We start from the raw sequence: 17372 nt of genomic DNA, 5'->3' as shown, positions 1-17372 counted from the left end.
GTCCCTGTCTTCTGTCCCTGCTCTTCATCACTTTCAGTTGCAATGGCTTTCCTGTTGTGTTCCCTTCTCTTTGTTCCAGCAGGGCTGATACAGAATAACAATCCTGGGTGGTGCTCAAAGCATTTTGGCACAATTTCATATGTAACTTCAAATGTTGGTTCTGTTCACTAGTAAAGGCTTTTGTAACAATTCTTAACGCTTTCCCTAAGCTTGCTTTCAAATGGGAGGAAGACTGACTTCTTACAGGTGCATACAGTGATGGGTTGAGGGAGAATGGTTTTAACCTACAAGAGGGAAGATATAGATTACGTATTAGGAGCAAAGCTGGGTTTCTAATGGGTGGAGTTGCATTATGTTTGTTCTGATGAGATTCCCTTCAGTGTCTGGCATTGTAACCTGACATTCACTTTGAAATAACTCTGTGTAATGTTCACCAGAAAAGAACTTGTTTCTCTTCCCATCAGTGATGCCCTAAAACAGTTACCAAATTGAGGCATTCACATGTAAGATGCTGATTTAGTGACAGGGGATAGCAGTGCACTGCTACTGACATCAATGGTGTTAGCCACGTTCTGCTGACAGCCTGCTTTTTGCTGCATGCTTCAAGTGCTTCTTCTATTTTGGGTCTACCAACCGAGGTAAGTTGAGTTACTGATCCAGATTAAAACTAAGCAAAATCCCCAACAAAAAAGTATAAAAGAAAGCTTTCAGCATACCAGTTGCACTGTTTGCTATGACTGAAGCTGAAATGAGAAATGGAGTGGTAAGTGGTTCTGGGGGGAGTTAGAGTCACATAATCGTAGAATTCTTAGGGCTGGAAGGGACCTCTGAAGGCCACCTAATCCAACTCCCCTGCAAAATACCACAGATAGATCAGGTCGCCCAGGGCCTTATTCAGCCTCACCTTGAAAGTTTTCATGGACAGGGCGTCCCATACGTGGACAGCAATGCTGTTGTAAACGTGGCTGCAACTTGAAAATGTCAGGTGAAGTTTCATAGCCCAGTTAATTACTCTTTATGGTTGTTTCCTCTCTCTTATGCTTGTTTTACCCAGTTGGGCCTTTCTCTGAGTTGTTTTTCTGAGTTTTTCCTATGAAGCAGGCCAGCCGTGTTAGTATTGAGTTGCCTTTAGTCTTCTTTGGGACCTGCACAGTACCTCCATGGCTCTAAGCATCTGTAGTTACTTGGTTTTCACTGAATGTCTAAACTAAAACATGATTTATTTTCCTGGATTGTGGACTGCAGGGTCATAAAATGTAGTTTTTAATTCAGCACAATAACTTTTAACTCAAAATAATGTATTTTGCTTGCTTTGTTTCTCTTTGTTTATGCTGTCTTTGCGAATCTCAGCCTTTGCAGACAAATGTGCTATACTTCTGTTATTTTAGATGAGATTGTGTAATTTTTAAGTAAAAATTCAGAAGTATTTTAGTTTTAATTATTTTAACTACTACTTTATCATCTTTGCTTGTTTCAGGTACATGCAGAGTTTCCTTGAGCTTTTAGAATATGAAAATAAAAGTCCTGAGGATCCTCATGTTCTGGATGAGTGAGTAATTTATTTCCTTGTGACACATTATTTTAAAATGTTTGTTTTTTTGTTGTACCATAGGTAATAGTGACCTTAATTGTAAGGTAGGATCATGTTGCTGCACTTTGTAGTGTCCTGTGTGGTACCAGATGACTTAGACCTCTACCTTTTCTTCCTTTAGTTTAATTACTATCACAAGATGTGAGACTTGCCTGAATTGAAGTAATTCTGGCCCACAGCAGTCTAGCAGCTTTTGTTTGGGAGCTGAATTCGGTATCAGCCTCAAGCTGTCAAAAACAAACAAACAAAAAAAAAACAACAACAAAAAAATCGACAACATTAAGACTTTTAGAGGAACAGATTTTTGAAAATGGAATGAGCACCCTGGTCATTTTAGTTGATTAAGGTAGATTTAAGTTTCTGTTATCACTTAGCAAGGTAACAGTTGCACAAGAGAGAGTAAAAGGAGCTGAAGTGCTCTTTTAGGTAGGTTTGATATCCACACTGCACGTCCCAGTCTTGAGAAGTGGACTTTGATGCTGCAGTTTGCAGATCTACCAGATTTTATTTTATTTTTTTAAAATGACCCAGAGCTGCTTATTACACGTTTTGTCACTTCAAAGCGATCACTTAAAATGTCAGAGGAGGAGCAAACTTATCTTGGATAGAACAGAGCAGTGGTGCCTTCTTCAGTTTGCGTGAGGCAGTCCTACAAACTGTTTATTTTTCTTTCCAGCTGCCTCATGGCTTTTTGGCTTTCTGATGCTCTTTAGTAAATAAAGTGTTGGATATATCACTTAACCCTTCAGTGATCAGAGTTGAGTTGGGCTCAGTGCCTCCAGGATCCTCAGGAATGATTTCAAGCACGTAATCAATTTCAGACTGATTCAGAGTTTTGACCTCTTGCAGTAGTGTGGTGTTTGTGTGTGACAGCCAGCCCCCTGACTGCATTACATGGTTTTGGAGAGTGAGGTGTGTGAAGAGTCAGTGTTGTCAGTAGATCTTCATGTAATGCTGTTCTAAATGGTAGAATAACAGATAGGTGAATGTAAGACTGTCCTCTAGCTGTCATCTCTCTGCTCACCTGTGGAGCCTGCTTAGGGTATTCCAAGAGTCCAGTGTATCTTTCTGAGAAATTCACTTTACCTATCAGTGTTACAAGATTATAGATGTTACCCATGCACTGTCTGTGAAGCAGTGTAATGAAGTGAGTTGGGAAATTGTTCTAATAGAGAAGTAGCTCTATTATACTCATCAGATCCCAAACTCTGTGGTAGCACCACAAAGACAGCAGAGCCAACATGACAGAAGTGATGAACAGAACAAATAAAACTAAACCAGTGCTAATGCTGGAGAAATTGCTTACCAGAGTGACCCAACTTCTCTGCAGTTAGTGTATAAATATGAGGAAGGATGAATGTTAATGACAGTTACCTTTTGCAAACACTGGAAAAATATTTCAGAGGGATGTGATTCTGTGATTCTGTGATATTTCTGTCACAGGATTTCTGTGTAACAGCGGTTCAGAGGTACTTCAGTTTCTTGGCTGGGTTCTCCTGGTTACTAGACTGGATGAAGACATGCCACAGCATTGGCAGACTGCTGTGGCTGCCAGTAGTATGGGCGTACAGGGAAAGCTGGGGTTGCTTTGGTTTTGGTGACACAAACATCTTTCCTCCAGCTTCAGGTGGGAAGTCCTTTTACAGTTCTGTCAAATAGTGTGATTGCAGAAGCATTAGGACAGTGTTTCCATTCGGTAGAGGTTGTAAGCTGGCAGAAGTGTTTGAAACTTTCCATACTGTCAGCGTGCATCCAGATAAACAAAGACAGAAGTTGCTTTTCATATGTAGAAGGCTTGTAAAAAGTGATGTTTGTTAAAGGCGTTCAGAAAACACTGCACACCCTGTACCTGTGAGCTTCTTCACTGATTCTTTTTTGTCCTTTTGTGGTGGAAGCACGTCAGAGAAAGTGTTCTAGAACTGACAGTAAATGAAATAATACACTGTGAATATGTCTACAGATAATGCACACAGAAGAAACTAAGTAAACAAAGATAACTTTCCTTTCTGCAGTGTAAAGATTAAAGTATCGGAAGTTGATATCAGTAGTAGTTGTTCTTTTAGCAATTTTAAATAAATAAATGCTGCAGTAACTAAGAATAAGAACATCCCATTTTGTTACTTGAAAACCATATGACATGCTGTATCAGTCAGTGTTTTGCACTTGGAAAACTGTTGCACTTTGTAGTAGTCTGTGCATGAACTTAGTTTGTTTCTGGAGATGCTCAGCTGCCTGCTAGTACTTACTTAAAAAGAGTGGTTAATGAGAAACTGCTAGTAATAACTGCATGCTGGTTCTACTTAAAAAGAATTTTTTGACTATCCACTCATGGCTTTTTTTTCTTCAGTTTTTCAGATAACAGCATCTGTTAAATGGGCACAGCAGAAATTTCCTTTTGTTCTTGTAGTGTGTGGTTTTTTTGTTTGTTTGTTTGTTTTTTAATTTTTCTTTCACTGTAACAATAGATTAAGGCAGAATGATATAACAGTCACTTGGGAGTTAAGTAACTTGCGTGGTGACATTCATGAATTATCTTTGCAGAAGTTTATAGATAAAACTATAGTTACAGTTTTATTTAATAGCCGGCTTAATTTATTTAATAGCTATGGTAACAAACATTCTTTTGTTAATGTAGAAGCCAGTGATGCTATTTGACTATAGTATCTTCATATTAGTAATTTCTCATCTGTCAAACCAACTGTATTGTTTATTCATTGTAGTTGTATAAATGCAGCGCACTGAATTTTTCCAAAGATTTATTGCTAAATAAAAGTTTCAGAGCTATTCTGTTATTTTTCTCAAGCAATCCCTGTGAGCAGCTTAAAAATTTCATTATATAATCTTCTATGATGTGTGGGTACAGTGAAAGCTTCAAATGCCTTCCAGTTGTTTGCAGGACAATAAGTGGGTAAGGAGTGAGTGATAAGATTAAGGAAATGTGTGCCCTGCTGCTTTGAAATATGCGTGCGTAGTTTGATATGCTTAGTCCCTTAAAGCATCTTTTTAATGGAAAGGCTTGAATGGACTTGATTGGATCTTTGAAGATAGAATAGGAGCCTATCAATCATTGCAGTAGTGAAAGATTCCTTTACTGTATGCATTCACACACTATAAGCTATGTAAACATCCTACCCCTTTCTTTGCCCTTCACACACACATTGCGCATTTGAACCCTTCAATAGCAGGATGTCAGTGACTGACTTGCCCTTGTGGAACATGTAAGCATCGTACTGTGGGTAGTGGAACTACTTAAAAATAAAAAGCAAAGCTGTTTGCACTAGCACTTAGTAGGGGGTGCTGTCACTTGTTGTCTTTTAGATATGATTGTAACTGTTTTTCACGTTGTGGTGTTATGCCAGTCTTGTTGCTCTGAAACAGAGAGGAAGCATGATGACAACAGCTAAGCACTAGTCTTGTCTAGAAAGCTTGGTGGTTACAAATCACACAGGATTAGGAGTTAATAAAGGGTTTTCAAACTTATTTTAAAATATTTCATAGAATCATAGAACCACCAAGGTAGGAAAAAGCCTCCAACATCATCCAGTCCAACTGTCCACCTATCAGCAATATTTTCCACTAAACCATCTCACTCAGTACAACATTAAGACCAGGGACGGTTGTTCTACCATCTCCCTGGGCAGCCCATTCCAGTGTCTGACCCTCTTTCAGAGAAGTATTTCCTAATGCCCAGCCTGAACCTCCTGTGACACAACTTAAGGCCACGCTCTCTTGTCCTAATGCTAGTTATGCAAGAGAAAAGGCTAACCCCCACTTCACCACAATCTCTTTTCAGGCAATTACAGAGAGTGATAAAGTCTCCCCTTTAAAAGGGGATAAGCCTCCTCTTCTCCAGACTGAATGATCCCAGCTCCTTCAGCTGCTTCCCATAAGACTTGTTCTTCAGACCCTTCACAGATTCATTGCCCTTCTCTGAACATGCTTCTGGGCCTCCATGTCTTTCTTGTAGTGAGGGGCCCAGAACAGAACGCAACACTCAAGGTACAGCCTCACAGGTGCTGAGTACAGTGAGGTGATCACTTCCCCGCTCCTGCTGGCATCAGTATTTCTGATAAAAGCCAGGATGCCATTGGCCTTGTTGGCTACTTGAGCACACTGCTGGCTCACGACCAGCCAAGCATCAATGAACACCCCCAGGTCCATTTCTTCCAGGCATTGCCTGGGGTTGTTGTGACCGAAGTGCAGGACCCAGCACTTGGCCCTGTTGAATTTCATCCCACTGGCCTAAGCCCAGCTATCCAGCCTGTCCAAATCCCTCTGTAGGGCCTTGCTACCCCCAGGCAGACCAACAGTTCCTTTGAGCTTGGTGTCATCTGCAAACTCCCTGAGGGAGCATTCAGTCCCCTCATCCAGATCCCAATAAGGATATTGAACAGTACATTTCAAGAAAGATTGGCAAGTAATAGGGAACAGCCACGTGGAAGTCTTTAAACTGGGACTACTTCTTTTATATGCAGCAAAACAGTGTATAAAGACTACTGAATTCTTTGTTAATATATGGGCAAAATGTGATGATCAGATCAAGAATGATGAAAAAGTTATTAGATATTAATTTTCTGTTTCTTTGGAGCTGGCAGTGTACAGTGGGAAAAATCATTTTAAAAGCAGGTCACTCACTAGGTAAGAGTAGCATGGTTTGCTGTCAAATGATTGGTTCAGCTGTCTGGTTATGAGGAGGAAGGAAGCATCTGCTTTATGTCTGCATTAGACAAGGTGACTAGCTGATATTTTTTTTTTTTCTTTTTTTTTTTAACTTTTGGTGACCTTACTCTTCCTTCCTTAGTTGGTGCATATTCTACTTTTCATACAAATAATTAATACATTTCTACTCCATGTTTGGTATAAATCTACTGAGTGCTTTATAGTTAGCTTTAAAAAAAAAAAAAAAGTTACATGTGCACATGTAAGCATAGCACAACAAATTTTCTCTTTTAAAAACTGAATTAGAGGTTGTTGTTTTTTTTTTTTTTTTAAACAAAATTATGTGATCATTATGGTGCCAATATTTAGCATTATAGAATGCAACACTGACTGAGTAGCTCTGATTTTCTGTGTCTAGGCTTTGGAAAGCTATTAATACATAAAGCGTGCATGAGTTTGTGTGTGGAATAAAAAGGATGAGTGCTTTGAAAGTGGTAGGTGTTCAGCTGCCTTGGTAGGAACAACAAAAATTCTCCAAGAGAAATGCTGGTTAAAAACAATGCAAGAGATATTCTCAAACTTCCCCCAAACTGCCAGAGGGAGAAGAGTCACTCTGAGCACTGTTGTATGTGTTCTGCCATCCAGTGGTGTAAAATGAAACTGAACAGAAGTCACACAGATCACACTTACTTATCCCAGCATTCAGACTTCAGAATAGATGCCAGGTAAAGAAATGCGTTCAGAAATTACATTGCATGGGGTGGAGTGTTGGGAAGAATGCACAAAGTGTAAAACTTGTCAGGAAACTGTGAAGGGCAGTTGTTTTGTCTGAATCACCTCTCCAATCTATCAGCTACTGTTACAGATAATGAGTTACTGTGATGCATGTGGCTGCGGTCATAAGGAAATCTTCTGTTAACAGTGAGGATATTTATTTTAAAGAAATGTTTTGGGGAGAAATGACTCAAATCGAGGCAATAAATACTTCACAGATCTTGTGAGTGACATCTTGATGTAAGACTTCCCTTTAAATAGGCTTGTTTGGGTACAAATATGTTTTGTTTACTGGGTGGGAAAGTAAATAGATAAAATGTGTTGTGGAGAGTTGAAAGCAGAAATGAGCGGCAGAGTTTAATTATATCTTTAACAATCTGTTTCTAATTTTCTTTCTTCTAGCTTTTTAGACGTTTTAATTAAAGTCAGGAACAGACACAATGATGTGGTTCCAACCATGGCGCAAGGGGTGATTGAATACAAGGAAAAATATGGCTTTGACCCATTTGTTAGCAGTAACATCCAGTATTTTCTAGATAGATTCTACACCAACCGCATCTCTTTCCGTATGCTTATTAACCAACACAGTAAGTAATTGCTTATTTCATCTTTAAGAGCTTTAGTTATTGCTTGTAATCCTGAAGCCATATCTTTTGTTTGAGTATTTTTCAAACTCGTGACTAATTCTTAATATTCTGTGCTAATGATGTTAAAGTTGTACTGACAACTGATTAACTTGGTACTTCACAGCTATCAGGAGTGAATCCAAAGCACCAGTATGTTTTCTTCCAGTACTGGGGGGTGTTATCATTGTGGCTGTCAGTTTTCAATCTTGCTGGCACAGACAGCTTGCATAGTGATGCATTATAATTTTAGATCTTTCTGCTCAGAAGTCTGTCAATATCATTTGTAGAGTTGGTGTTTATAATCAACTAGGAGGATGCAGGTTTTGAGTAGGTTGTGTTCTGTGTGCATCTTTTTTAGTTTTTCATCAAGTTATGTAGACTTTCTTGCCTTTTAACTAATACTAATTGAGTATTTCTGACTCGAGGTTTAAATTATGACACCTTTGTCTCCCTCTTCTTCCTACTCCTATTTAAGTATAAGTATTAGAATTAGTCATCTTTTGCAACAAGGTTTCATTCCTTTGTGTTGTTACTTATAAACTTTTATACTTGCATTACACAGTGAAAAGAGTTACTTGGACAGCTCCTATTAACCATTGTATGCAAGTATGCAGAGAGTGATGCTGTGTAAAGCTAAGGCCAAGCATGTGATATGAGTGTGTCTTGTACCTTTTAACTCTAAGAGCTTCTCTGTCTGCACACTGTTCAGCTGTTGTGGCCTGTTAATGTGTGAGTGCGCCACAGATGATGGGGAGCAAATGCAGAGTAGTGCGTTGTGAGGTTTCATACATCTTGTGTGTCTTTCCAGTTACCTTCCATGTGATTAGCACATGCCATGCTGTGTGTGTACAAGTAACTTTCATGTGTCAAGCATACTGTGAGATAACTCTGCATTTATGTTGTGTTTCATTATTGACACTGTTTATTACGGCATGGTTCTACAAGGAGCATTGTGCCAGTATATTACCTCACCATTTCTGGAATAGGAAAAGCTTTCATGTCATTTGCTTAGCTCATACTGCCTCTAGTTCTTTATCAGAACTGCTTAATTTGCCATAGCAGCAGAAAGTCACTGCTGCAAAAAAGCTTAAGATCTTTCTGCCTCTTTGAGAGTTCAGCTCTCAGCGAAGGATTTGGTGAGTGCCAGACCTTACGTGCAAGTGGGAGTGCTGCTGAGAGTTGTCTTCAGCACAGGGTTTCTGCCAGTTTGCTGCAGTGTCTTTACACAGAACGTTGTGCTATCCACTAAGTTTTGAGGTATCATCGGAGTTTGACATGCTATGCTGTCTCAAGTGTAAAGGCAAGTTATCACCATTTGTTTTTCCTTACAGCGCTTCTTTTTGGAGGAGACATTAACCCTGCTCATCCCAAACATATTGGAAGTATTGATCCTAATTGTAATGTGGCAGAGGTGGTTAAAGGTAAGGAAACTAACTTGACAATTTTTTTGATTGAAAAGTCCACAATTTAGAATATGAATAAATGTACTATTCTGATACAAAAGACTGAAGATGATGTACATTGATGTAATAAATTGATGACAAAAACAACAAGAAATAAAAGTTGCAGTTGCTTACGATGAAGCCATGAGCTAAATAAGAATTTCTGAAGTCTCCATAATTAAGAACGGTGAGACTTCTGTTACATTTCTGATAAATTAGCAGAACTAGGGAGACGTGATTTTTTTTAACTTCAGTATGTCCTTTTTAATATCAGACTAAGTACTTAAATGTTGTATTAAAATTACATATCCTTTTTCCCCTGAATACTCAGAAATGTGTTCTAAGGCACTATTTTTTTTTTTTAATGCTGGTAGTGAAGAAATGTGAGAATAAGTGCAGTTTCTGATTGATTTATTGGCCTTCAAGTGCAGTGTTCTGAGATGTGTGGTTGTTCCAGCGATTAATCACATGCATTTTACCACATCACATCTCATTCTCTCTTGTACTACAGACATGTTCATGTTATGAATGTTCATATGCTTTCAGAGCAGTAGTAAACATGTGTGAGGCAATGCTGTCTCCTGTGAAGAACCAGCTTATTGAAGAGTCATGCTCTGGATGTATCTATTTACAAATACAGTTTTTGATCTAGGAGTGAATTCCACCCTCTGTCCTTCACTGCTGTTTATGCAGTTACTGAAGAAGAATGTTTCTTCCTTTTTCTTTTTGTCAGCTTTCAGCTAAGAGAGAGATCTTTGTTAGAATTTGGCCTGCGTGATAGCTTGCTTTGTAACAGATGATTTTTAGTGTTAGCAGGGCTTCTCATCTTCTAGCTCTTTGGCTTCTAAGGTGGCTGTTTTCCAGCAGCTCTGTTTTCATTTGATTGATCTTATTCCACTTTGACCTTGACATTGTATGGTACAGGCTTGTTTATTTCAGTGCTCCTTCTAATGGTTGTGTTTGAATCTATTTTATCATGAAACTCATAGTTGTAATCTGTTGTGGACAGAGGAGTGCATGGTATCAAGAGATGTTCAGTCCAGTTTTCAAGCTAGTAGCTGCAGTATATAAACTATATATGAAAACATCCTTCAACAAAATCAGGGCATCAAAAACAGTATCCTCTGTCGTCTTTCAAAGAAACAAAATTTCATTAGAGGAAGAGCCTGTCTAAAGTCAGAGTAATTAAGGCTGTTTCATCTTCAAGGTGGTCAGAGGGCTTAGCATACATTTTATATACTGTGCTAGCTCTAAAATGACCTAGTGCATAGGTGTTATGTGGAGCAATTGCCAGAGGTAAGATGTGACTTAGGCACAGGATGTGTCAGCTACAGGCTCTGTATGCCCTTCAGACCTAAAAGAAATGATTTACATGCCCACTTCTCACTTCAAGCAGCTCTACTGAGTGTATCTTTAAATGCATCTTTAATTGTCTGAGGTGGGTCACTATCTCACTGACTGTCCTACAGAAATACTTTATATTTATTTGAGCTGAGAGCAACTCTGGACTTGTTCTTCAGGCTATTACTTTATATGTACCAATAGATCCTTCACTCCTGTTGTACCTCAAGCCATAACATGAGGAATGTTTTGAACAGGTCCTAGGCCTCTGCCAAAGATGAAGGTGGCTTTTAGAAGAAGAGTGTCTGCACCCGGACATTTTTCTGGATGCATAACTGGATCATGAAGTGATAGTGCCTGTCTTTTCATCTCAAGCACTTCAGGGTGGCTACTTCTTGAAAACGGATGAGTCTTACATTCTGTTTAGGGAGGCTAAATGGAATTTTTCAGTCCCTTCATTTTCTTGAGTTTTACATAGTGGATGTATCTGCAGAACGTTCATATATTGATGTCTTCAGGTTTATTATCACCTTATTAGTAGTATTCTTTCTCCACAATAAAGGAATCCAACTCCTGCTTTCTTGATCCACGTCTGATTTTCACTTCCACGTAGATGTGGAAATTCTTTGAAATGTGCTTATATGGTCCATTCTCCATGTAGAGCCCCTCGGCCAATATAGCTCCACAGTTACCTTTAACTTTTGATGGCTGTCTGAGTCAAGGTGCTAACTATGCTCCGTATGTGTTTTTTTTAGTTAAAGTACAGGATTATTCACAAGGCCATCAGATATATATCCAGTATTATTATATCCAATAGTTTGGATATTAAATGGAATTTTGATCTTTTTACTAGGGTGCATTTTGTTGTGCTAGTGACAGGACCTTTCTAGAGAAGGTCTTTGGAATTGACTGTCTAGGCACAAAAGACTCCTGTTGGAGAGTGATTTTGAAACATTCTTGGATTTGATCAAGAACGTCCCCAACTTTGATTAGTTCCGTGATTTTATTTGTTATGCTTGTCTTGGCAGTGACTATTTTGTTTTGTAGTGCCACTTTGGACAGGAAGAAGGTAGAAGACCCTAGGACTGGGTCAAATGCAGCCGCTACAGTATCTTAGCAAAATACTCTTTGTCCACAGAACTGCCCCATCTGTTCATGTCCTTGCTCGTAGCCAACTCTAATAATGAGGAAAAAATCATTACCTGAAACCATTTTCCTTAAGGTAACTTAAGCAGTGTAATTGCAAACATTTGAGTTTGTAATTTCTTTTTAGGCTAATGTTGCTGAAGTGCTTTTGCAAAGGAGATATTGGTGAATATTTAGAATCACTAAAAATCTTTAAAACAAACAAACAAACCTCAACTTTCTTGCTGTATTTTGTCAATACATAAAGACTAATTTGGATACTGTGGAAGCTCCTTTTGTTTGGGTTCAGTAGGAGAGAATGAGGAATCTTAGACTTCAGTTTATCTCTGAGAAGACTTTGGGAATTTAAACATTTTAAACCTTATCATATTAATAAAAACCTGGATTTGTGGTGGCAGTCTCATTCTTTTTTTATCTGTTGGAAAGAACAAGTACTAAATTGTGATTGGGACATGGTAAATGAGCAAAGAGAAATGGAAAATAGCTTGTTTTGCTAATTTTAAATAGAGTTCATACTTTCTTGACAAATAGACAATGAACCTATAGACAAAGAGATTAGAATGGATGCTAGCATCATGCTTGCAAAACAGTTAAAGTGAATGTTCTGCTTGTAGTCTTTCAGATACTGACTGAGCTTTGCTAGTCTTCTTTAACTGACTTTTCAAAAATTGGTGTTCTCTTTTTGTAGATGCTTATGAAACAGCTAAGATGTTATGTGAACAGTACTATCTGGTGGCACCTGATCTGGAAGTTGAAGAATTCAATGGTAATTGAGAACTTCATTTAATTTAAGTAATGTATTTAAGAAAAAGGCGTTTCTGTGGCTTTGGTTTTGCTAATTAATTTTAAGTCGTAATTTGAACTCTGCAGCTTGTATTGCATCTCAGAATCCAGAGGGAATTGGCTGACGTAGTTGTCTAGCCATTCTGTATGATATGTGAAAAGTCATGGCCGTCAGGTGAAGTCCTGTGTAACTTGAAAAAAGGCAATATTCTACCCATTTTTAAGAAGGGTAGAAAGGATAATCCAGGGAACTACTGACCAGTTAGCCTTGCCTCAGTGCTGGGAATATCACAGAGCACATCCTCCTGGAAGCTATGCTAAGGGACGTGGAAGAAGGGGAAGCAATAGGGGATAACCAGCATGGTTTCACCAACAGCAGGTCCTGCCTGACCAACTTTGTCACTTTCTTGTGATGGTGTGTCAGTGGGCAAGGGAAGAGCCACTGATGTCATTTGTCCAGACTTCAGTAAGGTCTTTGACACAGTCTGCTATAATATCCTCTCCAAATTGGAAAGATGTGGAACTGGTTGTGAGATTGTACCCAGGGAGTGGTGGTCAATGGCTCAATGTCCAGATGGAGATCGGTGATGAGTGTTGCTCCTCAGGGGGTCAGTACTGGGAACAGTGCTCTGTAACACCTTCATCAGTGGCATCAACAGTGGGATCGTGTGCACTCACAGGACATTTGCAGATAACACCAACCTGTGGTGTGTGGTTGATGTGCCCAAGGGACAGGATGCCATCCTGAGACACCTAGGCAGGCTGGAGCAGTGGGGCCCAAGTGAATCTTTTGAGATGCAACAAATCCAAATGCAGGGTCTTGCACCTCAGCTGTGGCAACCTCTGCTATCACTACAAGCTGTTATGCTAGGAAACTGATGAGACGATCTTCATCAGTGTGTTGACTGACTGCTTTGTTCATCGTTTGTATTGATAATTATTAGACTTTGTATACATTCTCTGTCTTTAGAAGTAGATCTTTAAATTATCAGCCCTCAGTGCCATAAAGGCTGAAACTGACTCTAGCCATTTCTTGGATGTGTATTTGTGTCTTCCTGCGCTTAGGAGACAAGAATTTAAGTGACCTTTCTTCCATATGGACTGCTGCTGAGTCTGACAAGCTATGACTGTGTAACTTCAACACCAGTAGATATTTGAATTTTCAGGAACGACTGCATCTTGAGCACTAAACTGTGCTGGAGTGTATTAAATGCAGTCACTTAGTGCTCTGGTGTACAGAGCTGTGCCATGCCATACACCTCTACTGAAATACTAATAATAGGGACAGCAGTGGATAGAGCAAGTTAGGATTTGGAACAAGAGAATTTTGATAGCTTGAAATATATTTTGAAAATTTATGAACACCTTATGTTTTCTATGCTTTTAAGGGAAAAGAGTATTAAGCAGTGGTTTTTTTCTTAGTTTAAGAATCTTCGTGCATCAAGTATGCTTAAATATAGTATGTATTATGAAAAGTGAACCCCACCTAAGTGGGAAAGCTGTTGTTCATAACATACATTTAGTACTAAATCAACCACCGATTCATTAAGTTTCATGAATGTTCTAAAAGTTTGCTGATGTTGGTATCTTTAAAAAATCATTACCATGTATCAGTTAAGATGAAAACAGCAACTGAAATCTGTTTTTATGCAAGATTTTTCATGGATTGTATTCTGCACTTAGAAAATTAAAACATGCTTAGATGACTTTGCCTATAATTTCATGATAGTCCTGTAAATAGAAATGCTGCAGGATAGTGTTTGGGGAAAAAAATAACCTTTTTCTTTTTTTTTGTTTTAGCTAAAGCTCCAAACAAGCCTATTCAAGTAGTCTATGTACCTTCTCACTTGTTTCATATGTTATTTGAATTATTCAAGGTAGGTTGTGCTTATTAATATTTGGAAGGGGTTGGGAACTCCCATTACTATTGAAATTGAGGGTTTTTCAGTTGCATCTCTAGAGTTTTATTTCTATTTTCCTTATATTTATCCCAGCGAAGAGTTTGAAATTCTGGTGAAAGTTAAGCTCACAAACCTCTTATGCTCTTGTGTAATTAAAAAAAAATCAGTTTTCCCACCTCTCTATTTGGCCTTTTGATACTGATGAATTTGACTCATGATAATCTTTGCAATAATGGTACATGATCTTACCATTTCTACAAGCTTGCTTTTTTATTGCAAATATCAGTGTCTTCTGCCTGTTTTAAGAGCAGCCCATGTGTCTGTGAGTAGTGTAAATGACATGCTTTGTCCTGTTTTTTGTGTCTTCTGGATCATTCAAACAACCATGAAAATGGAACAGAACTGCTGTATGTGCTGGAGTAAGACAGGTGGTCTCTGGGTGGTGCACTTGTACTTGAGAAGTCAAGGAGAGAAACAATGCACTTGGTCAGAGAAATTTTTCCTGAATGATCATATTTTGGCTTTGATTTCTGGCACTAGACAAGTATGTTTGTTTAAAATCTTTCCTCATTTTGTCACTTGTGATGTTACTTTGAGAGAAGACCAGATGAGGATTTGCACAGTGCTCGTATGTATGCTTTGGTACAAGTTGTGAAACAGCAGGAAACTGGTAAATTCCAGCTGTAAGTAATGTTAATCTGTGATGGACTGGCAGTGGAAATTCTCTTAATAGGTACAATAAAGTCGGAACGATGGACTGTGCCATAACCATTAGGTTGGGAAAAACAATAGCTTTTGCTGTCTACTATCAGTAGGGGTGTTCTGCAAGACAGACTGGAAGAATGGTGTTGTCTCTTAGATGGTCCCTTGGTTTTGCACAGAAGTATTTTTCTTGCTTTAGGTTCTCTGAGTTTCTGTCATAGGGTAGAGTTCTGGTGTAGAAATCTAACTGAACATCTGATCGACTTGGAAGCGCTCCTTGAATTTCTTTTAATATGACCTTTCTTCTCTTTGCACAGGACAAGATATTCAACAAAATATATCCAGGTTCTACATTGACACACAAAATGTATGTGGTAAATTTATAATCAAAGACACTTTTTTTCCTTTAACTTCAGAATTCAATGAGAGCTACAGTGGAGTTGCACGAAGGTAAGAGAGAAGGCTATCCATCCATCAAAACCTTAGTCACTTTGGGGAAAGAAGATCTATCTATTAAGGTAAGTGCCAAAAAATAAGTTCAACTGCAGCTTACCAACCTGCTGTATTTAGAATCATTTGACTTGTCATTTGAAAAAGCAAATTAAGTACTGTATGACCTCTGATGCTTCATCTTCATGAGTATTTTTGAAGTCATTTATGTCACGCTTTCACGTGTTCTACAAGTCTCTTCAGAACATAATGCTGAAAACTAACTTTTCATTCCTTAGATAAGTGATCAAGGTGGAGGTGTACCTTTAAGAAAAATAGACAGATTGTTTAACTACATGTACTCAACAGCACCCAGGCCTAGTTTGGAGCCCTCAAGAGCAGTTCCTTTGGTAAGCAATTGTAATGCATATTTAAATGTCTTTTTGTGCATTCCTTTCATTGCAGTCTACTGGTTCAGATTTTCCATTGAAGTAATTGCTTATTGTTAGCAATTCTGTGCAGGTAAAACACATCAGGATAAAATAGGGTCTGTTATCACCACTTAGTTTTTGAAACAGGAAGTTGCTTTTCTTTGTCTTGACGTTATATTCTTGGAAACAAGCATACCTGCATGAGCATGGCATTATCACAGGTAGGTGGGCAGGATTTCTACTGCCGCGTTACCAAAAAGGTAAATAATCTAAAAAGCCCCTCCTAGATAAATAAATTACTGTTTATCTGAGTTTATTTCATGTACTGAAGAGGTGAGCCACGTTGTGTGTTCTAGCACTTGAGAAATACCTCCTGGTAATGCACAAGCTATATGGAACTTGGAAAATTACTTCTGTTTAAGTTCTGGACTGTGAAAATGCATTTAACAAAAAGCCCATGACTCACATGTGGTATGATGGTTTCCAGTGTTCAGCTGGAGAGGTGATACAGTCTCTTGAGATCTGTCAGTCAGACTTCAATAAGTGGGTTAATACTGATTGTATTCTTGTCTCTATTCTTGTGTTTTGTTCTGTTTTGCTTCTGATGTCTTTGTTCTGTTTTGCTTCTGTTGCAGTCCTTTGTCTTAAGTGTCAAGGAAAAGTTTATTATTTGGGAGATTTCCTTTTCTCTTTAAAAATGCTCTCATGTAGCATGTTCTTAAGTGGCAGCTTTTGGTTTTGTTTTTTTTTTAATGGTGCTTCTGCAGTTGAAGTGGCTTCAAGCAGCAAATTACTTATCTGTGTGTGTGTGTATACATATATATACACATGCATGCACATATATATGCATACAAATATATTTACATACGAATACCCACACATATGTATATATCAGAATACATGTATTATTCTGACAGAAAATAATTAGCAGTGAGTAGAAGGTAGAAACCAAACCAGAGAGGTTCAAAGATGATATATTTCCTTCTAGATGATGAGCAGTCTTTGTGGAACTATCTTAGACCACAGGTCACAGCACTGTGCCATGTAAACCTACTGGTTTGTTCTCAAAGTGCTTGATGCCACTATGAGTAGGTCTGAAGCCCAGTTCTGTATGTACATTGGCTTGACATTAATCCTTCAATATTGCAAACTTTACAGCACCTCTTAGTAATACGTTTCAAAGGGTGCTGTGCCTTTTTCATATTAAAAAAGTGAGTTCCTAACTGAAATGAGACAAGTGCTAGGGGAGAGACTTCAATTCAAATATGAACTTTCTTCATGAAATCAGGAATGGTGGAAGCTCTGTTCATTTATAATCTGTCTTTGTTCTGTCTCAGTTTTGATCAGCAATTTACTATCAGAGCTCACAAAGGTTTCCTGAAACTTATTCGTCCTGTAAACTTGAACCTTGATTGCCAGTTGTATTCACCATTAAAATGTTTCCTCCTTTGTGACTCTGATTGTAAGATGTTCAGCTTGAGATTTACACTGTATTCATTGTATTACATTGTTACAGAGGAAAAAGGGCTTTCACAGTGCACCTTGAT

The 17372-nt window shown here is 38.4% G+C and overlaps 1 protein-coding gene across 3 annotated transcripts in view; it reads left to right on the top strand.

Moving 5' to 3' along the window:
* Positions 1-17372, top strand: part of PDK3 (pyruvate dehydrogenase kinase 3) — a 54204-nt gene that overhangs the window by 27496 nt on the left and 9336 nt on the right. For 2 of the 3 annotated variants that reach the window (XM_048933785.1, XM_048933789.1), the window contains exons 3-9: positions 1478-1549; positions 7427-7611; positions 8982-9071; positions 12268-12345; positions 14163-14239; positions 15382-15483; positions 15694-15804. In XM_048933785.1, the coding sequence (XP_048789742.1) occupies positions 1478-1549; positions 7427-7611; positions 8982-9071; positions 12268-12345; positions 14163-14239; positions 15382-15483; positions 15694-15804 (715 nt within the window). The remainder of the gene's footprint in view (positions 1-1477; positions 1550-7426; positions 7612-8981; positions 9072-12267; positions 12346-14162; positions 14240-15381; positions 15484-15693; positions 15805-17372) is intronic. The other variant, XM_048933786.1, reaches the window with a different exon arrangement.

The sequence above is a fragment of the Lagopus muta genome, chromosome 1, assembly GCF_023343835.1.
Source record: "Lagopus muta isolate bLagMut1 chromosome 1, bLagMut1 primary, whole genome shotgun sequence".
In the NCBI taxonomy this organism is placed as follows: Eukaryota; Metazoa; Chordata; class Aves; order Galliformes; family Phasianidae; genus Lagopus; species Lagopus muta.
This window is presented reverse-complemented; position numbering and strand designations above follow the sequence as displayed.